At 40.0% G+C, this 24711-nt stretch overlaps 1 protein-coding gene across 14 annotated transcripts in view; it reads right to left on the bottom strand.

Annotated features, from left to right (window-relative positions):
- Positions 1 to 24711, bottom strand: part of FOXP2 (forkhead box P2) — a 327173-nt gene that overhangs the window by 87306 nt on the left and 215156 nt on the right. For all 14 annotated transcript variants that reach the window (XM_063927254.1, XM_063927253.1, XM_063927256.1 and 11 more), the window contains exon 9: positions 4209 to 4296. In XM_063927254.1, the coding sequence (XP_063783324.1) occupies positions 4209 to 4296 (88 nt within the window). The remainder of the gene's footprint in view (positions 1 to 4208; positions 4297 to 24711) is intronic.

Here is a 24711-nt window from a genome sequence, read left to right on the forward strand (position 1 = left end):
AGGTGGAGAGGTGAAAGATACGAAGCAACACAGTATGGGAATGATTTTTAATAAGACGATATAAACAGTAAATGTATTGTAATGCATAGCATCCAATCTGTTATTCATGTTGACGAGTTTATTGTAGGATTGACTCATTCAAGTTAATATTTGATTCATTATTCTGTCCTGCTGACCATTTGTGCACAGTATTACCAAAAACATTTATCTTTTCACAAATAACATAGCTGAGCTGTCCCAGTAGAAGCAAGTTACATCAAAAATCATTTATAAAATGCTCTTTAGTGTCTGTCTGGACAGAGAAAGCAGTGGTCTAATGCCCTCGACTATGTAGAGGTGAAGGGTTCTCTAAGCAAACTACTGTCCAGAACCATCTTTTCACTTCATCCTTCTCCAGAGAGGTCCAGTTTGCGCCCTCTGTATGCTGCCATCATCAATCTAATTCCAGAGAGTGACAGGGACCAAACAGTGTGAAATGCTAAACTCTGCCACTGAGACGGCATCTACATTGTACAGAGCCTCATTACAACTGATGGACCTTACCCCACTATCAGTCAGACACAGTAAAAAATACAGAATAATTGGTCACCCAGCAAGCAGTGTCATCAAAGGCGCTTTAACTGTGTATTCTCTTCATCATTCAACAGTAAATAGGAACAGGAGTGCAGTTATTGAATGTTAATTATATTTATGGGTATATGAAATTGCGGTCGAATTCCCGAAAATGTCGAAAAACGGGACATTTTCGCAAAAAAAAAAAATTTGACAATGCAATTCAGTACTTTTCGTCAAAAAAACGGACTTTCCAAATTCGACTTTTTGAAATTCGACATTTGTCAAATTCAACATTTCTGCAATGGTACAAATGCGGCAATTCGACAAAAGTATATTCAATTGAAGTTTGTAAATTCGACAACAGTGATTTTAGACAGTAAATTCATAATTTTCAATCCGCCACACTTTGCTGGCGGAATCTAATAAAAAAAAATTAAAACATGTTTTTGTTGTGTTTTTTTTTATTGGTAATAGCATATCTATTTATATTAGAAGGGATTAGGTACTTGGTTTGTCTATTTTGGAGGCACAAGTATTATTGATATATTTTTAAAAATATATATATATATATATATATTTTTTTTTTAAATGGAATGTTAAAAATCAGAAAAAAAATTGCGTGGGGTCCCCCTCCTAAGCATAACCAGCCTCGGGCTCTTCGAGCCGGTCCTGGTTCTAAAAATCCGGGGGAAAAACTGACAGGGGATCCCCCGTATTTTTAAAACCAGCACCGGGCTCTGTGCCTGGTGCTGGTGCAAAAAATACGGGGGACAAAAAGTGTAGGGGTCCCCCGTATTTTTTATACCAGCATCGGGCTCCACTAGCTGGACAGATAATGCCACAGCCGGGGGTCACTTTTATACAGCGCCCTGCGGCCGTGGCATTAAATATCCAACTAGTCACCCCTAGCCGGGGTACCCTGGGGGAGTGGGGACCCCTTCAATCAAGGGGTCCCCCCCAGCCACCCAAGGGCCAGGGGTGAAGCCCGAGGCTGTCCCCCCCATCCAAGGGCTGCGGATGGGGGGCTGATAGCCTTGAGAAAATTGAAAGAATGTTGTTTTTTCCAGAAGTACTACAAGTCCCAGCAAGCCTCCCCGCAAGCTGCTACTTGGAGAACCACAAGTAACAGCATGCGGGAGTAAAACAGGCCCGCTGGTACCTGTAGTTCTACTGGCAAAAAAAAATACCCAAATAAAAACAGGACACGCACACCGTGAGAGTAAAACTTTATTTCACACATGTCGACACACACATACTTACCTATGTTCACACGCCGACCTCTGTCCACTTGCCCAAGTAGAATCCACGGTGTACCTGTGAATAAAATTATACTCACCTCAATCCAGTGTCCGGATCTTTTAAAATAATCCTCGTACTTGGCAAAACAACAAAACGAACACCCAGACCAAATGGACTGAAAGGGGTCCCATGTTTATACATGGGACCCCTTTCTCCGAATGCAGAGACCCCCCCGTGACTGCTGTCACAGAAAGGTCCCTTCAGCCAATCAGCGAGCGCAACGTCCTGGCACTCTGCTAATTGGCTAAGAGCGTCTGAGCTGTCAGCGCATTGCAAAGCCTCTCCATTATAATCAATGGTGGGAACTTTGCGGTCAGCGGTGAGGTCACCCGCGGTCAGCGGCTGACCGCGGGTAACACCACCGCTGACCGCAAAGTTCCCACCATTGAAACTAATGGAGGGAGCTGTGCGATGCGCTGTCTGCCAGCAGACGCGCATACAGCCAATCAGGAGAGTGCCACGAAGTAGCGCTTCCTGATTGGCTTAAGAGACCTTTCTGTGACAGCAGTCACGGGGGGTCTCTGCATTTGGGGAAAGGGGTCCCATGTGTAAACATGGGACCCCTTTCAGTCCGTTTGGTCCGGGTGTTCGTTTTGTTGTTTTGCCAAGTACGAGGATTATTTTAAAAGATCCGGACACTGGATTGAGGTGAGTATAATTTTATTCACAGGTACACCGTGGATTCTACTTGGACAAGTGGACAGAGGTCGGCGTGTGAACATAGGTAAGTATGTGTGTGTCGACATGTGTGAAATAAAGTTTTACTCTCACGGTGTGCGTGTCCTGTAATTATTTGGGTATTTTTTTCCAGTAGAACTACAGGTACCAGCAGGCCCGTTTTTCTCCCGCATGCTGGTACTTGTGGTTCTCCAAGTACCAGCTTGCGGGGGAGGCTTGCTGGGACTTGTAGTACTACTGGAAAAAACAATATTCTTTCAATTTACTCAAGGCTATCAGCCCCCCATCCGCAGCCCTTGGATGGGGGGGACAGCCTCGGGCTTCACCCCTGGCCTTTGGGTGGCTGGGGGGGGGACCCCTTGATTGAAGGGGTCTTCACTCCCCCAGGGTACCCCGGCCAGGGGTGACTAGTTGGATATTTAATGCCACAGCCGCAGGGCGCTGTATAAAAGTGACCCCCAGCTGTGGCATTATCTGTCCAGCTAGTGAAGTCCGATGCTGGTGTAAAAAATATGGGGGACCCCTACTCTATTTGTCCCCCGTATTTTTTGCACCAGCACCAGACGCAGAGCCTGGTGCTGGTTTTAAAAATACGGGGGATCCCCTGTCAGTTTTTCCCCCGGATTTTTAGAACCAGAACCGGCTCGAAGAGCCCGAGGCTGGTTATGCTTTGGAGGGGGGACCCCACACTATTTTTTTTCGGGTTTTTTCCCGTATTTTCCCGTTTTTTAAAAATCGGATCAAAATCCGTCAAATCGGCCGTTTTTCGACAGTGGGACTGTCGAATCCGTTTTTTATTGAATATGTTGAATTCCGGCACCCACTTGCCGTAATTCGACGGTCGAATTGTGTGGAATTAAAAAACGGGCGAAAAATTGCCGCGATTCGCCGGTAATTGCATATACCCCTTAATGTTAAAGACTCAAATTGGACCATAAAATAAACATTGGTGACAGTTAGTAAACCTGATGCATATTCTTTTATTCTAGTATTGTATTAAGTTTTATATCAAAACTGTTATTGATAGCTGCTGACCTTATACAACAATAAGGTCAGCTTAATCTTAGTCTTTCCAAAAACAGCAAATAAAATACAAAAACCCTAAACTATCATAATTCCCCATAACAGATTGTATGTTGTGTTAAGTATCAAACTGCACATCTTCTGTACTGATAAAACATCAGAGTTGCATCAATAAGTAACAACCTGAGAAACTGAGACGTTGCTTGCAGTAATTACACCCAACAAGGACAGTAGTAATTTAAACAGCTTTACAAATATGCTCAGACTTACTATCATTTTACTAATTCCTTTACTAATAACAATCATTGTTATTAGTAAAAGAATTAGTAAAATGATAGTAAATCTGAGCACACCTGTAAAGCTGTTTAAACTACTATGTTTACCACAAAATAATGTACAAATACAACACACTGTCAGCCATGATATAAATAAAACATGTGGTGCAACCAAATAATATCGTTTTAATACTAATTTACTAAAAGGGTAGTAGATGCCTGGAATATACTTTTAGATCACATACTTGAAAAAATATATATTTATTAATACGTATAGTAAGATGGGTATATTATATGGACAAACTAATTTCTATCTGCTGTCAAAGTTGTGTGTTTTTATGTTTATAATGATTGTAATTTCCTGGGCTGACCACCAACCTGAATTTCCAGCTGCTGAACCACTTGCATTTGGACTCTGCATTGGGCAGTACTTCTATCGTCCAATGCATGCTCATTGTTAAGGTGCCTGGTCAAGAAAGTAAAAAAAAAGGACCATGAATTAAAATGAATGCTAATAACTTCATAAGACGGGTTTAAAAAACTCTGGAGAAAATCAAAATAAAAAAGGATCCCTAATGAAGTAACCAAATTTAGGATTGTAAAATATACGTGATTGGCAACCCAGTTATATTAACATTTATGTGTGTTAAAAAATAAAGTAATGAACTATTGGCAACACAATTTAAATATGGAATCACAATACAATTTGTGTGTACTTGCAATACTAACAATGTGACATAATTGTGCTTGTGCATTTAAAAAAATAAATATGTGGAGTAATACCAAAGATCTTAATACAGCTGTAAGGCTGTGATTTGTCTGTCTGTCTATCTATCTAAAAAGTAGATTGGAGTAAACTAATTTGCATTTAGAAGATTAGCTGGAAGTAAAGGAACAAGAAAAACTAATTGTTAAGATGGTGACCCAAAGTTAAGGGCCTCCATGGTGGTCTGTCTATCTATAATGTAGTTATTTATATATAAAATGTGTTTTTAAACTTATTGGCCCATGCCTGATATGCTATTTTTACATTCCTTCAAAACCTCTGTATATTCCAAACCAGTATCCTTTATGGTAGAGATAAGCTAAATTTTTACTAATTTCACACTGGACCATGGAATTTTGAAAGTTTTGTCTGCAAAATGTTTCCTTAAGTATTCACAATCATACCCAAAACACACAAGACAGCCAAATGAATAAACAGTCTTCCCATTTTTATTCAACGAAAATTACATTTGCAAGCTACTGGTTCTCATTAAGAGTTGGATGCATTTGCACAATGGACATACACAAAAAAGGTGAATACACTAGAAGTGTACTATTATGTACAGTATATGCTGAATTAAATATAATTATACATAACGCAAAAAAGTAGTATTTTTGCCATAAGTAAAATATACACCCGACAATAGTTACTTTACACTATTTGTACAAAATATAATATTGTAATGATATACCTAAGAGAAGTAATATATTGACTGTTATTAATCAATGTTAAAGTTGCATTTCCTGTATAAAATCTGATTGAATGCAAACAACTCCATATTTATTCTATGAGTTTTCCCTGGAAATTTTTGTAATTGGAAATGTCCACCAATGATCAACTCAACAATGAAATCGTTTCTATTATATTATATTATTATCTGTTTAAATTCTGTATATTTTAAAAGCACAGTACACATTTTTACAATGCAAAAACTTAAAATAAGATTACATTTGACATGGTGGGGATTGTAATGCTTCAAAGTCATCATATATAGTATCTTACGCAACCTGCAAGGATACACCAGCTGAGTGTCAAGCTGTACCTGAAAAATGCTTCAAATGTTGGCAACAATGCACAGAGTAGTTAAAAAATGGTTCTCAGTATAGCCAACACATAAAAAACTGTGAAATGTGGCCTGGTAACGAGTGTATGAAATGGCCATGATCATAAAGGGGGTGTTTTTTATTTTTGTAATTATGATCAATAATTCTAACAGTGTCTGATGGTTAGCAGACTAGTGGAGTCATCTGTTCTATGTCCTGTAGCGCCACATTTGCCTTAGCTGCGGTTTGTAGATGCATATATATATGTAAATGTATTAACAGGGCAGCTAACGGTGCCAATTTTTGTCCTTTAAACCAGGAATCAATTGACCCATTAGAAGTCTTCTATCAAACCCTTTACTACTGTGCACTTACTTCAACAGTGCTTTATGCAATTCCAACTAAATATTACTAGAACCTTTTGGTACAGTTAATGCTAATGACTTTTAAATATTTTTACATTTCTACTTGCACTAATATTTGAATGCTTCAGTTATTGTTTTAATTGCCCACATTACTGTACATTTCCTATGGCACATAACATATTCATATATAAAAAGAATAATATACATGTATTAAATTTAACAGCAGTAGTAATGTCTGCAAGCAGATGAATGCATTGTAGTGCAGCTATGGTATTTAACATTTCACAAATTCCTGCAAGAAAACAATTTAATTCAGTAAAATTTAAAGCCACCAACAGAAATCAGTCATATAAATCATTGATAGTGTAATAAAATAAAGTCATAAAGGGCTATAACTGCATGCCACTGCTCTATGTTGTACACACCACATGCTTGCTGCCTATTTCTCTCTTTTCAATGTGTCTCTTGTCTCTTAACACTTGGTTACTTAGGGTGTGGTATAGAAAATCTACAATGTCTAGGGCGACAGTCATTAGGTCGACCCCATATGGTCGACATGCATTAAGTCAACCCTGGCAAAAGGTTGACATGGATAAAAGGTAAGCCTATGAAAGGTCGACACTGGAAAAGGTTGACATGGACTAATTGTCAACAGGGTCAAAAAGTCGACATGACAATAGTCAATACAAAAAAGGCCAACACACTTTTTTGGCATTTTGGGGGTTAGTGTGGACAGTTTTATCCATCTGTAGAAATGTGTTCTCTCTTGGGCTTGCTCTGCTAGTTACACTTCGGCTGTGGTGTCTCGTTTCGCCCGACACAAGGTTAATATAGGTTATGATTTGTTACATGGATAGTCAGGGATGGAAAAAGTCCACAAACTTGAAAAAAAGCATGCGGTGACCATATGTGTGTTGACCACTGCCATGTCGAACATTTAATCATGTTGACTTTTTTACATGTCGACCTTTTCCAGTGTTGACAAGTCATTGGTCAACCTTTTGTCCATGCAGACCTTTTGTCAGTGTGGACCACATGGTGTTGACCTATTGACTATTGACATAGACACTGTAGATATATAGTCCAGATCCTGGTTACCTATGCCCGCTATCTTTCCTGCTTGATGTAGTATACCAATAGACTCCTGCACCTTTCATATGAGGAAATGTATTTATCAAAACTGTTGATTCTCTGTGACATCTGCAGTAATTTGTAAAGCAGACAAATACATGTGTGTCTTTCTTTCTTTCTTTCTTTCTTTCTTTCTTTCTTTCTTTCTTTCTTTCTTTCTTTCTTTCTTTCTCTCTCTATATATATATGTGTGTGTATATATATATATATATATATATATATATGTGTGTGTGTGTGTATATATATATATATATATATATATATAGACAAGACAAAAAATACTCATGAGTTTGCACTATAAAGCAGCACTATGGGTAGGTCCACTGTCAGTCAGGTCCTCAAACAATCACTAGACAATAAAAAGATATCCCAGTGCGCGAATATATATAAACTGTAGATTCAGTATACGATGGAGTAATGAACAGATCCAACGGCAATAGGCCAGTCATAGTGAAGGGTTCTTATCCTAGGGTGCTATACATTAAAGGTAGACCCTTGGTACATCGAACATATGACTGGCCTATTGAGGTGGATCTGTTCACTACTCCACTGTATACTGAATCTACAGTTTTATATATATCAGCGCACTGGGATATCTTTTTGTTGTTATCCATATATATATATATATATATATATATATATATATATATTTTTTTTTTTTTTTACATATACCAAAAATGTAGGGTTTTGCCTATAACATAATTGCTGCAACAGGCCTACAGTGCTACATGGTATAATAATGATAAGTACTGTATATGAGAACACATTCATATCAATCACTCTTCATTACATTTCCCCCGATGATGGCATATTTTGACATTTCAATATAACTGATCTACTGCATACTACATAATACTTTAATACTTTCTATACACACAGTGATTATGCGGTGATATGTAGATCCTTGGGGGTCTGTTGCATGTGCAGTGGAACTAAAAGAACAGACTTGGGTCCTGATTCAGAGATGTACCCGATGGTTTACATAAATCTGTGATGTTGTATATGTGCAGAAAGCATTCTGTGTGACTGCTCACAGTCCCCTCTTAGCTGTAGCATGATTGACATGCTGTGGAATTTGGGGTGTGGATTGGGGTGGCGACTGGTACTGTACTACAAAAATGGGGGCTTGTTATCCCTATTTTGTGGGATTTCCAAGGTCAGGCTCTGAGTGTTTGGATGCAGAATTCCTAGCCCTGACAGAGGGGTTCTGACAGCAAGTCTGAGTAGCTGAGACTAACTCAGATGGCCGAGGGCTGCTATCATCATTACCACTCGCATCAGTGCTGCATGCAGGAGGAGTCTTTTTATTACAGACACCTCCTGCTGCATTAGAATATTTCAGCATCACTGCTGCGTCCAAAGACACAGCAGCAATGCTCATTGCATTCATCTCCAAATCAGGTCCTTGGGCTTCTAGTTCCACTTCATAGACAATAAATTAAAAGTTAGAGAAATAGAAAACATTAGTAGAAAAGAGTAGGCTTCTCCATGCTGGTGCCATATTAATAAAAACATTAAAATAATAGTGGTTCCATGGCAATACTGGGCTATAACAACTGATAGCCACCATTGGAAGTATCCTTTGAAAAACAGGAAATTACCCTATCTTCTGTAAAAGAAGCTTCATAAACAGACCCCTGGCTTAGAGTTAATTTAGTTAGTTTAGGCTAGGGTTACACTAAGAATGGAATTAATCACATTAGTTTTATTGTGTGGTGTATATCTACATCAAAAGCTACAGTATCTAAATCTGTAGTCAGTTCTAAAGGAACCCATTGTTTCCAAATGATAATCAGATTGATCTCTTGCAATTAATTTTACACAATAGCCTAACTAAAAAAATGCTGGTGCAGCCCTAATCTTAGAAAGGAAATTTAACATTGTCTTCATATAATACTAAATTGGGTAAAATATGTAAAGAAAGTAAATGTAAAAATGCATGTAGGCTATGTATGTATGTATGTATGTATTATATAAGAGAGAGAAAGAGTATTTATGGATATATTTTAACTACGCATCTGTGAAAATATCTGTATGTAGTCACAGCAGCAAGAAATTGGATCTCAGTATCTCAATATGTAGGTTGAAGTCAAATTGAACTGTTGTGTAAAAAATATTTAAGTCAAGTTCAAATTCCTTACTACATTACTTACTGAGTGAGCAGATATTATTAAAGCGTAGTTATATAGAAAATTTAAAAAAAAATCTAAAAAAAATGGTCATGTCATAAAGTGAGTCAGACCAGGCACCCAGATAATTTGAAACACAAAACAATCTTTGGGGGAAATTTACTAATGGTCAATTTTTGTATGGTTTGCAAATATCCACAATTGCAGTTTGGGAGTTGGAAACTCAAACTGTGGGGTAGATGCATTACAAGTCGTTATGGGGGAGAAGCAGTATCAGCACCGTTATGCGCACTGATACTGCTTATCCCCCACATATGAATGAGGAGTAGTGCATTCAATGACAGGGGCACTATGCACCCCTGTCTATATAGACACTGCTATCTACACATCGATATGCAGGGAAATTAATTATCGTCAGTAGCACTGACCATTCCAACACCTGCAGCTATCAATTTCGACAGCTGCAGGTGTCTTTACCCCAATCACCACAGCAGGGACAGCTCTGTACCTTGCTGTGGCAGGTAGCGGCTGCTGGCTCTGGGCTGCATGTGAGATCTTGTGATAGTAGCAATATCCCGTGAATGCCAAGTGAGCAAGCGGGGAGTAGAGACATAGGGGGTCATTCCGACCCATTCGCACACTGCAATTTTTCGCAGCCGTGCAAACGGGTTAGAACTGCGCATGCGCACGGGCGGCAATGCGCAGGCATGTCGCTGTCTGCCGACGGCCGTCGCCGTGCAGCGACGAAATGAATGAAGAAAGCGTTTGCAGTGGTGAACGCTAGAAGATTGACAGGCAGAGGCCAGCTAGGGGTGTCTACTCACCATTTTGAAGGCGTGTCCGGGTGAATGCAGGCATGTCCAGCTGTCTCCAGGGAGGGATCCTGACGTCAGTTCTGGACAAGATCATCGCAGCGGGTGAGTAAGTCCTGAGCTGTGTAGAAACTGCACAAACTTTTGTTTGTGCAGCTCTCTGCACAGCGGTTCGCAGCCCTGCACAGCGAATACCCCCTCACCCTGTAGGCGGTGACTACCTGATCGCAGCAGAGCTAAAAGTAGCCTGCTAGCGATCAGGTCGGAATCACCCCCATAGGCTGATGTGCTGTGGGGGCTGATAGGCAAAGCCAGAAGCACAAGTTTTCACTCCCCCATGTCAAGACATCTTGTTGCTACTGCTTCCTGCATTGCCTCAGTATAGAAGAGAGGCAGGAAGAGAAATACCTTCACGATCAGTACCTGGTGATACATCTAAACCCTGTATGCCATGTATACAGTTTGCAAACCTCTAAACAACCTCATAAAACAGGATGGGAAATATCCAGTTTCACACTATACTGTGTAAGAAGCCAGTACTACTCAACATCAGTCACCGTCCTCTGTGAGGGGCAAAAAAAATTGAATGGTTGCTCGCACCTGGGGAATACCACCTTTTGATACTGAGTAGCACTGGGTTCCTCGTGGTATCCACGGCCAGGGTGTACCAGGTTAATAAAGTAAAAATAATAGTGTAGGCACTTGGGGAATTGCAATTAATGATCCATGACTAAAAGTGGCAACATACACATGGGCAAAAGTGCACAATTACACTTGTAATGCCATAAAAGGTTTCAGTACAAGAATTTTTCCCCATATATGTAAAAATATGTAAACCAGATGTAAAGTAAATAAGTATTGGAACTGACCATGATAATTTAGATCTAATTAATGCCCTGGATACAGGCACGTTTTAAAGGAGGAGGGGGTCTGTGAGTAGACTCCGGTGGACATTATGCCAGAGTCTACTGCGCATGCACAGGTCTCCAGAAACATTGCGTCCACCATGTTTCGGAGCCTAATTCAGCTACTGCGCATGCGTGGTGACCATTTTGGGTGCGATTTTGCCCGCGGCTGCAGCGCCCGATTCGGGACTCCGGAAAGGTTGTATTTAAAAATGGGTGCAGTGTGTGCAGTGTGGGCCCCCCTGGACCCAAGAGCCCATGTGCACCGCACATATTGCACCCATTATAGAAACACCAATGCCTGGATAGTATAAAAATAAATGTCACCATGAGAATATTTATTTTTTATCAACTGTAAAAAAATCTGCTTCCATAATAAACCTAATGTCTTAATTCCATCTAAGCCCAATATAATTAAATTGGAAGATGGCTAATTAATACTGACGATAAAAAAAAATACCCACACTGAATACACTAACCATTTCCAGGGAACACCAGGCACACAATGAGTTAGGCTGTGGTGAGCCCAGCTATTTAATAACTGAACAACCAATCAGAAACTTCTTAAACTGCTTAGTCAATCACAGACAACATATTCCATAGGAACTAGTATTGCAATGTTGGTAAGGGAAACGTTCACCATACCACAAGTCGGGATGCCAGACATCGCAATGCCGATGCCGGAATCCCGACTAGTGATGGAATACCGATGCCGCACGATTTCCTCCCTCTGTGGATGTCCACGATACCCACAGTGGGGGAATAAATCCTGTGGCAAGCGCAGTGAGCCACCATGACCGCAGAGTGGTGACCGCAGCATGGTGAGTGCAGTGAGCCCGCAAGGGGCTTGCTAGCACTTGATCCGCTGCCGGCATACTGGTGGTCAGGATCCTGCTGTCGGTATACTGACGGCCAGGATCCCGCCCAATGGCTTTACATACCGATCCCGGTAAAAGAAGTGGTCACCATACTGCTAGTCGGGGACGATCCCGTTGGTAACTATGCATTTGTTTAACCTCTATTATAACCTCTGATCAGGGCCGTAACTCACACACAGTGCAGGATGATCTGGGGCGCAACCAGCTGCAAACAGAATCTATTCTAGACAGCACCGGTGCCTGAGTGTCAGCTCCGCCTCCCCTCCTCCCCAAGCCGGAGCTTAAAGTGCAGCTGCAGGAAGCCGCGGCCCACAAGTAATGCCCGCCCTCTGCCTCATGGTAACACTAGAGAGTGAGGCGAGCCGTGACTCCGCAAGCATTATTGCCTGACCCCGCCACCTGCAGGAGCTTACAGGAGTGCCGGGTGACTCATTCCTCTGTGTGCAGACTGACGATCTGTGTGCAATGCCCATGGAGGTTGAGATTCGCTCCCTCCCCCAGCTCCTGCAGTCTGAAGTAAGGTATAGCTGGGATGCCGCTCCATGATACAGGCCATAAGGTAAAATAAGCACAGCATAGGAGAGGAGGGAATGGGGGAAGGTGGGCAGGCACAGGGGCAATTGCAGGATATTTCAGCAGGGGGGAGGGGGTGACTCTGTAAATGGTGACTCTTCCTGCTGTAAAGTGTAAAAGGGAGCTCAGCCTGCCTAATGTGTAAATGGTGACTCTGCCTGCCGTAATGTGTGACAGGGGACTCTGCCTGCCATAATGTGTGACAGGGGACTCTGTCTGCTGTAAGGTGTAAAAGGGAGCTCTGCCTGCCATAATGTGTGATGGGCTCTACCTGGTTTAATGTGTGTAAGTGGCGCTACTGCGTGGCGTAATTTGAAAAATGGAGACTACTGTGCAGCGTAATTTGAATTGGTATTATTTTGTGGTCACGCCCCTTCCCCCATGAAGCCACACCCTACGGCGCACACTGTCCCTATTTTAAATGGGGGGGCGCCGATGCTGTTTATTGCACACAGCGCTAAAATGTCTACTTACGGTACTGCCTCTGATTATTATTACATTTATTTAAAAGTTAAAAGTACATACATTTTACAATTGTTACATATGTTAAAAATAAACAATATTGTATTGCCATATGTTTAAATTTAAATGAGGAACTAGATAAACTACATATCGGTTGTACATGTGTACAAATAAAAATATGCAAATCCCACATTAAAGCAATATTTCAATATGCAGTATCATATGCATAATGTATTAGAATATTTATTAAAAATAGGTAAAGTAGGGTCTATTTTTTTCTAGTTGAAAGGGTGTTAGACATATTTCTTATAATTTTAAAATATGAATTTGAATTAAAATTAGATTCTTAGGCACAAAATGTGTGAGTCTTAAACATAAGGATATTAGTGCTGATTACAGAGGAGTCTTTTGCATATATTGTGTCCTGCTTATTTTATAATCGGCCCTTCTAATGCATGCTGCACTGCATTTGAAAATAGAAGTTAATACTCATTGCTCTGGTAACATATCTATTCCCACACACTGGAGATAAAGACTCTAATGCTCACTTACAGATTAAACAGTGGAATGGTACCGAAAGGACTAAATGTGTTATTTTGACTACAAGGGTAATATCAAACTATATTTTGTGCAAGACATATAAATGAACATGTATATAACACAATTTCTTGAAAAAAAACAGACAAAGAAAATGAACAGGGCCTGTCTGCACAAAAGTGGCTTAAAACGTGTTTACATTTTAGCGACCCACTCTTGTCATCTGTTTAGAGAACAAAAAAAAAATGTTTGCATTTAACTGCTCAAGTCTTCATATTCAGTTTATCTGTGCTGCTTTCATTAGAATAGAGAGACTGTAGAGTATAATAATAGTCGGTAAGGTTTTGTCTTGATTGAATTTTTCAGAGGAATACAAAAGAACCTTGCCATTAAAATAGTCCTTTATTCTCCAGCATGAAGGCGAAAGGTTTTTAAAGTGTTGTGATGTTCAGTAATGAGCCTCTATCTAAATTATCATTGGTGACAAACTCACAAAGCACTTTTCGAGGACACATAGTTATGAAATGCCAGAGCTGCCACTTTCTTTCCTGTAATTATAGGCTAGCTTGCAGCCCTTCAATGATCATTTATAGAACAGCCTCCAGTGGATTACCGAGAACTTGAAAAACACATACATACCTCTGCCATATCTCCCTTCTCCGTTCCTTGCTATTGTTTACTAGTGATATGTAAAATAATAGAGCCTATTCATTCTCCTACTTAATTATGCCAATCAAAGTGCAGGAATGGCAAAGGATACAAATGAAATGCAGAAAGATTAAATAAATAGGGTCGACATTAACATAAAATTTAAAATGTATGTACTTAAACCTATTTCATGTCAAAAATATTCTCTTTTATGTCTTTATATATGTCCCAGGTATAACATATTGCTGTTAAAATATTCTCTATGATTAATAAATCAAGGATAAGATAATATTGAAAAATTAGGATTTTTGAATTTTCTGAGCTACTACCTAATTGCTATTTAAAATGCATATGCAAAGGGACATTTCATTAATCATTTAATCATGTACCTCGCAGGAAGTTAGAACTAATGTTGCAAATACCCTTTTCATGTGAATGCTCCATAATGCTATCTTATGTATTTGATATATTGCATATGCCATAAATTATAGCTGCTTCAGAATGACTAAATGGGTTGTATTCTTCAAGATACTTATTACTAGAATCTCTATTACTTTTTTCTTACTTATTGCTAGCTCTATTTCAGTTTTTCACAAGCTACCAATAATGCTTTTTCGCAATGGCAAAGGTCTGTAAATTAACCATGCAATCACTAAACACCATTTCACAGACCTGTTCTATTTCTGCTGGTCTGCTAACAAGACGATTACACACAAATTACTGAATGTCTATGAAATATTTAAATGCATTCTACTCTACTATGCATTAATAAGAGCAGAGCAAGCTATGGAATTCTGGTTAGATCCACTCCCTAATGTCCCCTAATGAGCCTCTTACTGTGACTGCAGTTCAAATAGAAAGGTGAAGAAAAAATGCAAAGGGTGCCTTCAGAAAGGCAGCTTGAACAAACAGTGTGTGAGCCAGTTCTAATTTATGGGTCACTTTATAGGTATATTGATTTTTGTTTTGAAAATGGAATAAATGATGTGGTTGACTGGCATTCTTTAAAAACTGCATGAGACTGAGAGAGGTCTTAGCCTCATGTACACAGTGTGTAAATGTGAAGCATTTTCTTTCAGCAGATATTTAATAAAAACTTAACTACAAACACAACAGAACCTAGGAGAGTATGTGAGTGGCAAATACTCTCATTTCTAAACAACATCTAAGAAAATGTATCTTCTATCTCACAATATATTGGACAAACTTTAAATTCAATTGTTTGATCCCTTGAAGTAATTTAAATTTAAACAAGACTGATGTGAGACTGTGGGGATTGACAGCAGTCCAGTAATGTCTATCTCTCTTGGTCCTGGTGATGCCCAAATAATCTCAAGGGATCTTATGCACTCTCTTATTTTTCCTATCCACACAATGTTTTCTTCTTCTAAGATAAGATATAGAAGGTTCTCTTGTGTGTTGGATTTTACCAGTACATATATTTAAATGAGAAAGACTATTTTGCTGAAAACCTCATGCCATCTATTATTTGCAAGGTGCTACAAAACTGGGCAGCTTTTATTTGATGGCATAAACACCTGTAACTAGTACCTACAAGAACACAAAATTTGAAATGTATAGAATTCAGATAAATTCAGTGACAACTCATAATAAAAGCGTCAAAAATCCATGTTTATTGACAGGGGTGTGCGAGCTGTGCAGCCACATAGAGTGGCCAACACCCTCGGTGCCCCACGGCATCTGAATTTGGCATGAGGGAGCTGGGAAGGGTACCCTGCAGCTACTAGTGATATGGATGAGTCTACCTACTAAAGAGCCACACACTGCATCTTTATGATGCTGCGGGCAGTACTCTACTTAAAGGAGCCGCAGGCGGTAAGTGGAAATAATAATGCATACATTTTCATATCTCTCAAGGGATAAACTAATAACACAATTAAAAACATATTGGCATTAGATCCAATTTTGTGGTTAGTGGATACTAGTGACTTAAGTGGGTCACACTGCTATGCTCAATAACTATGAACTAGAAAATTCTGTCTTTAAGTAATTAAAGGTTTTTGTTACTTTTCAAAGGAACGCTATGTTTTTAACTGAATGACAAAATAGTTAATGTCCCAACATTCATTTATTGGCATAACTGTTCTTCGACATTAGCTGTAGATATCTTTAATATTGTTATTCTGATGAGATGAACACTTGGGTTCTTCAAGTGTGATACTGACTTGCAAACCTACACTGCAATCAAGAGGTAAATACATATGTATAAACAGGTGCAGATGATTAAAACAATACACTGTCCGTTTTCCTGGCAATTTTTCCTTTAAAGCTGATTGTAATGCAGTGAATACAATATTTCAAGAGAAGCATTGGAGAATTGAAATGTTAAGCGTGCTCCACAACAACCCAGTTCAGCTCAGTCGTTACTCTAACTGATTTAAATGGCTTGTTTAAGTGATGAAAATGGCCTCTTTACCTGCTTCACTGTAGCACTGGGACCATTTATCAAGTTAGAAAAGCGTTAGCAGCAAAAATAGGCCAATTTGCTTCGGATGTATTTTGTATTTCGTACACAGGTTTATATAGTAATAGATTTCCTGTTGTGCTTTTCATATTCAATCATACATGCATCACTAGAGACTTTATTCACTATTTGTACAACATAGAAGGGGATCATGTAGACGGGCAAACAATGATTTTCATTTGAATATAACAGCATACTTATAAAATGTTAATGATTTTTCTTTTTTTATAGCTTAAGTGAGAATTATTATTATTTTTCAAAACTATTTCAGTGCTTATACATTATTATAAAAAGTAGACACCTTCCCTGTATTCTAAGTCTTGACCCTTGCAGATCACTGTTAAAAAAAAAAAAAAAGATCTGAAGTTTCAGAAACATAAAGGGAAATAATTGCCATTTTCAAATTGGCAAGCATGTTCTGCAACATATGTCTTTGCAAAAAGACCAGACCTGTCAGCTGCATCGACACAGGGCAGACCTGTCCACATTAAAACATTTCTTATAGTAATAATGACACTGTTATAGACAGAGCCAACCAGCAGCAGAATCTGAAACTAGGCTAACAACTAGAAAAAAAGGTTGGTCATACATACTGTAGACCAAACCTATCAAATGGTTTGTGTACTGAATGACAGATTCATTTTCCAGTTTTGCCACAGACCTACAGTAAGTCACCAGATGTGACTGAGGCCAGGGAAACAGACCAACTTAGGAGTACTGTAAATTTTAGGCACACCTGTGAATTTGTAGGTACACCTGAACAATGATCATTAAAATAAAAAATGTAAGAACATGCTGGTCATAGTGGGCAATGCCTGCAATATCACTGTGTGTGTATGCCATCGTAAAAGTGAAATAGATAAATACCAAATAGTAACAGTCAAGCAGGATGCTACCTGTAAGAGTAATCTTGATATACATGTATCCTTTGTGTATATTTAAGCATTATATGGCTGGTATCTTTTTAAGGTAATTACAGCAAAATGTGACCTATGAAGAAAACAGTACTATAGTTACTGACTGTGACTTTAATGCTTTTCTTTGTCAAAGAATGTGCACCAAAGTCTACTTCATCTGTACTATATTGAATATACAGTTTTGAGGATTTTAGAACGCATCCAAAACTCTACTAAAGATATATGTCAATAGCAAAGTCCAGATCTAAATGATCTAAATGTACACAGAGAGCAAAAATGTATCCATAGTCTAATTTCATAAAACTAGCTTGATCTCCAGTTAAATAATTCTTATTAACTTATGTGGATCAACAGATATAACTTCACAGGATTAAGGGGGTGATTCAGACCTGATCGTAGATGTGCTGAATTTATCAGATCTACGATCAGCTTCCCTGACATGCCCAGCATGTCAGGCCCTACCCCGTCATACAAGTACAAATGCCTCGCACAGCGACGTTGCTTTTGTACTGTAGGAGTAGTTCCCAGCCAGCACAGCTCTTCCTAGTCGTCGCTGCCCTGGTCGCAGCGGCTGCGTGTGACGTCACACAGCTGCCGCGGCCCGCCCCCACAATGGTCCCAGCGTGCCTGTGTTGCTTGGACTGCATCCCCTAAGCGGCGGCCAAACACCGCCGGTCTGCCCCCTCCCACCCAGCGACCACCTCTGCCTGTAAAATCAGTCAGAGGCGATCGCAGGGCTAAGACAGCCGTCGGCTGTCTGCCATGCGCTGGCGCACTTCGGCGCCAGTGCATGCGCACTTCAGACCTGATCGATGTTGTGCAAACACACACAGCAGCGATCAGTTCTGAATTAACCCCCAAGGCGGTCATTCCAAGTTGATCGCTCGCTAGCTACTTTTTGCAGCACTGCGATCAGATAGTCATTCCTAGGGGGTCATTCCGAGTTGAACGTAGCTGTGCTACGATCATGAACTCAGACATGCGGGAGGACGCCCAGAACAGGGCTAGTCCGCCCCGCATGTCAGTGCCGCCTACCCCCCGCAGAAGTGCAAAGGCATCGCACAGCGGCGATGCCTTTGTACTTCAAGAGTAGCTCCCGGCTATTGCAGCTTTTGCGTGCTGGCCGGGAGCTACTCTTCGCTCCCCGGCCTGCAGTGGCTGCGTGTGACGTCACGCAGCCGCTGCGGGCCACTCCCCGCTGCGAGCCACTCCCCGCATGGTCTGGCCACGCCTTCGTTGGCCGGACCACGCCCATGAAATGGCGGCCAAACGCCACCGTTTCGCCCCCCCGCCCATCGACCGACTCTGCCTGTCAATCAGGCAGAGGCGATCGTAGCGCAGCGATGGGCGGCCATGCGCCGGCGCAATGCGGCACCGGCGCATGCGCAGTTCTGACCCGATCGCACCGCTGCAAAAAACTGCAGCGTGCAATCGGGTCAGAATGACCCCCATAGAGTAGTGTATTTTCGCATTGCAAGTGAGCGAATGCCTGTGCAGCCGAGCTCTGCAAAAACATTTTGTGCAGTTTCTGAGTGGGTCTGAATTTACGCAGCCCTTGTGATCACTTCAGCCTGTCTGGTCCCGGAATTGACGTCAGATACCCACCCTGCAAACGCTTGGACACGCCTGCATTTTCCTAAACACTCCCAGAAAGCGGCCAGTTGACACCCATAAACGCCTTCTTCCTTTCAATCTCCTTGCAATCGGCTGTGCGAATGGATTCTTTGTTAAATCCATCGCTCAGCAACAATCCGCTTTGTACCTGTACGATGCGCCTGCGCATTGCGGTGCATATGCATGCGCAGTAGTGACCTGATCTCTGTGCTGCGAAAAATGGCAGAGTGCGAACAGATTCGAATGACCCCCCAAGTCCACTTATTTAATGTTTTGTGAAATTATGCAAAAAATTAAAAAGAGATTTTTGCACCAACGTAATAATAAAACAATTATAATAATTATAAAAAAAGGCCGACCTGATAATCTCAATCAGCAAAATTCATGAGAGCCAAAAGTACAGTACATTGTAAAAATGATTACAAAAATTTTGAGAAAAGGGTCTGTTCATAATAACCTTGATTATGCAAGATGGTAGTTTGGTTTTTTTATGAGTCTTGCTGCAAGCATTGTACAGTATCTATATGAAATTAGTACATCTCTGCCATCTTTAAAAGGTCATTGTATAATGTACTTTTCAATAAATATGCTAATATTTAGAAAACTAATGCAACTTATTTTGTTTAAGGGTTTGCGCTATTCTTTAAATAATGATAAATCATTGAACTTATTTTGTTGAATCAGTCCTAGATATTTTTCCAAGGTTTATTATGGACTGAATCAATATTACAATCATATTTATATTGTTTATTGCTAAAACCCATTTTATCCTCTACCAGATGAAGTAAAGCCAATATATTTTCGAAATATTTTTTTTTCTAACTAATGGTCTGTGAGGACTATAGATTTCATTCTCATCTTTAAACTGTAATTGTTTAAATCTGGAAACCAGAATATAGTATATACCTGTTTTTCAGCCATCTTTCTATGTGTTTCCAAAAGCCACCAGGATCAACTAACCTATATTACTTAGGGTTTTATTTACTAAGCCTTGGATGCAGGTTAAGTGTACGGAGATAAAGTCCCAGCCAATCAGCTCCTAACTGCCATGTCACAGGCAGGGTTTGAAAATGACAGGAGCTGACTGACTGGTACTTTATCTCCAGCCACATTACATCCAGCCAAGGCTTAGTAAATAGACTCCTTAGTGATTATGTTACCAAAATGATATCACAAAGGAAATGTTTAAAACATTTGTTTCATAATGTGTACTCGCAGCCCTACAATGTGACATAATGTGAACTAGTGCACCATTAAGGTTCACAAAATAAAGTAGGGCACTATTATGGGGCAAACAACTAACCTATCAATGTATACTCTGTTAGTGGGACGCCTGAAACAAACTTCTTATAAAAAATAAAGGGCTCTTGTACATGTTTATTCAAAATTATACTGGAATTAAATGTACTTGATATTTGATGTTCATTCTGTGTACATCAGAATAGAATAAGAATGACTGCTGACATCCTGAAGGTAAGTATCAGGGAGGCTTTTAGGGTTAGGGCCCAGGGAGTGGGGGGGGGTAGGGTTAGGCACAAGGGGGGTTATGGTCAGGCACTAGGAGGGGTTAGCCCTAGCCATTTCTCCCTGAGGGCTAGCCCTAGCCGCTACGCTAAAAAAGTACTTACCCCGTCCACTGTTGGTATCTTCAGTGTCAGTATGCCGGTGTTTGTCATATGGCCGCCGACATTCCAACAACTGGGATAGCATACCGGACCCTGTATGTTCTGTTTGGAATCAATGCTGATATCCTGTACTTACTGTATAAAACACCAACATAGCAGCTGGATGTGAGCATATGAGTGCCCTCTTTTTGCGAATCCTTACAATTTTTTGTTAGAAACAAAAAACAACAGTGCAAATGTTATATGAAAACAATTGTTGCTTGCATATGTAGCTGAGTTTTGAAGGAATTTTCAGCCAAATTCATAAAGTCTACTTTAAAAAGCCTAAAATTTAAAATGCCCTTCTGGTCTTATCCTTTACAGTAAATCAGCTAATGATCTTTAGATCATCTAGTCAATTATATTCCATTTACAGCAGAGTGGGCCATCTTTAGGATGACATCTACTAAACAAAGGACTGCCACGGGATGTAGAAAGCTACTGTTAGCAATTAGTGCTGCTGCCCGGAAGATAATATTGCAGAACTGGATAATAACTTCTCCGCCTTCTTTACAGATGTTTTAAGACAAGTTATTCTATGTTCTTAACATAGACTAGATTGAAACGTCTCTAAATAACATTGAATAACTTGTTTTAAAACAAATTACTCCATGGGGGTCATTCCGAGTTGTTCGCTCGCAAGCTGCTTTTAGCAGCTTTGCACACGCTAAGCCGTCGCCTACTGGGAGTGAATCTTAGCTTATCAAAATTGCGAACGAAAGATTCTCAAAATTGTGATTACACACCTCTTAGCAGTTTCTGAGTAGCTTCAAACTTACTCGGCATCTGCGATCAGTTCAGTGCTTGTCGTTCCTGGTTTGACGTCACAAACACACCCAGTGTTCGCCCAGACACTCCTCCGTTTCTCCAGCCACTCCCGCGTTTTTCCCAGAAACGGTAGCGTTTTTTCACACACTCTCATAAAACGTCCAGTTTCCGCCCAGAAACACCCACTTCCTGTCAATCACATTACGATCACCAGAACGAAGAAAAAACCTTGTAATGCCGTGAGTAAAATTCCTAACTGCATAGCAAATTTACTTGGCGCAGTCGCAGTGCAAACATTGCGCATGAGCACTAAGCGGAAAATCGCTGCGATGCGAAGAAATTTACAGAGCGAACAACTCGGAATGACCCCCCATGTTCTTAACGTGGACTAGATAAAAAAATCTCAGAACAAGAAACGCTATGCTACACAATTTTTTTTGAGACATGGGAAAGCTATATTTCCACTCTAGAGAATTCCAATGTAGACTCGCATATAATCTTAAAACACCTTGTGGTATGAACAGTGAAGAGTCTTGGGAGATCTTCCCTGCAATGTATGGTAAAGACTTGATCTTTGTCTCCTTTTTAACTAATAGGTGACCCTGGAATTCAGGTCCTGTTGTTCTGTGCAGCTCCTTTCACCCCCCACCTCCTCTTCTCCTCTTTTCATGAATTAATTTATGGCATTTGCATAGACAGCAATACTGTTAATATATCAACAAAGATTTCTCTGAGATTTTTTTACTGTATTAATTCTTCATTTATGGCAAACTACACTCTATTTACTTTGATTAGGGGTAGACTGACATTACTATTTTATTGTGTTGTGACATATCCACTGTTTTAATAGGCCAATTGGATGCTTGCCTATTGTTTAGCATATGTATCATCCTTGTGCACACTGTATAATGTATATTTGTGATGGTTTCCGCAATAAAAAAAATTAAATTGAAAGAAAAATGCTGACTTTGCATGCCACTGTATGTATATCCTAATTTTTCAGGTAACACAAATGTAATTGGACAGATCAAAATAATCATAAATATAAATCATATTACTTTGTTGAGAAGCCTTTGCAGGCAATCACTGCTTGGAGTCTGATACCCATGAAATCACCAAATGCTGGTTTCCGCCTTTATTTTGCTTTGCCAGCCATCTTCAGTTACTGCTTTTAATTTTTCTGCCATTAGTTTTGTCTTCAGTAAGTGAAATGCATGCTTATTTGGGTTGAGAGCTGGTGATTGACTCAGCCATTGAGGAATATTCCACTCCATTGCCTTAAAAAACTCCTAAGTTGTTTTTGCAGTATACTTTGGGTCATTGTCCATGTGTACTGTGACACACCGTCCAATCAACCTTTTTTAATTTGTCTGAATCTGAGCAGACAGTATATACCCATACACTTAAGAATTCATCCTGCTGCTTCTGTCTTTTGTCACATCACCAATAAACACTAGTGACACAGTGCCACTGCAGACCATGCAAGCCGATGCCATCATACTGCCTCCACCGTATTTTTTAGATCATGCAGTATACTTCGGATCATAAGCCATTCCAAGCCTTCTCCAAAGTTTTTCCTTCCCATCATTCTGGTACAGCTTGATGCAAAGTCCGACTAGGGCATGAAGGGCCTACCGGGGAAATGCAGTGGAAAAGGCCCATGCTTAGAGGCTTGGCTAACCATTAGCAAGTGCATGGTCTGGGGTGCTTGATAAGTAAATATATATATAGTAAATACTGCTAGTGCATGCCTGATAATATACCAAATGAATAGCAGCAATGCACTGTAGAAAATACACCTTAGCTATGTGCAGTGTCATGTAACATATGTATAATACATAATTCAAATGCACAGTCTAGACCTGATCCCTAGAGGTAGGGCAGTGGGGCTCACCAGAGTTTCCCCTGTACCCCTGTGGGTCAGTCTGACCCTGGGATGATCTTAGTTTCATCTCTTCAAATAATGCAGTTCAAAAAATGGGCTGGCTTTTTAAGATTTTTGTTTTTGCAAAGTCTTATCTGGCTTTTCTATACTTGAAGTTTATGAATGGTTTGCACCTTGTGGTGAACCATCTGTATTTGCTCCTGTGAAGTCTTCACTTTATTGAAGACTTCGATAGTGATATGCCTAACTCCTGGAGAGTGTTCTTCACATGGCTGGATACTGTGAAGGGGTCTGTCTTTACCATGGAAAGGATCCTGCGTTCATGCAACACTGTTGTATTCTGTGGACATACAGGCCTTTTTGTGTTGCTGAACTCACCAATGCAATATTTTTCTATTCAGAATGTTCCAAACTGTTGATTTGGCCACTGCCAATATACCTGCAATCTCTAATGGATCTGTTTGTTTTCCAGCCTAAAGATGGGCTGTTTTACGTGCAAAAAAGGGTAATTTTTACAGCATGTTGTAGATTCACAGCTTTCTAATGCATGATTAATTGATAGATAAATAAATAACAAAGGAATAGCCCAGACCTGTCCATGAAAGAGTTTTTGAGTCAAGATACTTTTGGTCCCTTGAAAAAGATGGGGCGACACATTAAACATCTTTCCTCAACCTTTCTTCCAATTTAGATGTGAATACTCTCAAATTAAAGCACTCTAAAACCATATTCATTATATAACTGTAACTCAAATATGTTTGGTACAAAGCTAAAATAACAAACATTTTGGGCTACATAGAATAGCCTCTGGGTTGCTGGAGGGGCAGCACTTTCTGCAAGTCTAGCCAATTTTTTAAAGCAAAAACCATTTACAAGGCAAAACCAACCTGGTTTTGCCCTATAAATGCTGCTTAAAAAAAAACAGACAGACTTGCAGAAAGTCCCGTACCTCCAGCAACTCGGAGGCTATTACGTTTCGCCCCTTCTATTACGTTTCGCCCCTTGTCTGTGTCCAAATATATATGGACCTAACTGTGTGTATGGGGCAGGGACTGCAAAGCACTGCGGAATATATGTATAGAAATAACTGTTACTAAATAAAAAAACAATAATACTACTGTAAGTGCATTCAATCCTCAATTTTACATTTACAAATTTTAGATTTTCCCAAAAATTACACATTTGTACACTTTCAATGGTATTTCAAAAGATGTACTAATCTGCTTGGGTGCAATGACCTGTCCACTTATGTAATTGTATTAACCTTAATATAGCTGACTATGACAAAAGCAACACCAA

Source organism: Pseudophryne corroboree, chromosome 6 (assembly GCF_028390025.1).
Source record: "Pseudophryne corroboree isolate aPseCor3 chromosome 6, aPseCor3.hap2, whole genome shotgun sequence".
Taxonomy (NCBI): Eukaryota; Metazoa; Chordata; class Amphibia; order Anura; family Myobatrachidae; genus Pseudophryne; species Pseudophryne corroboree.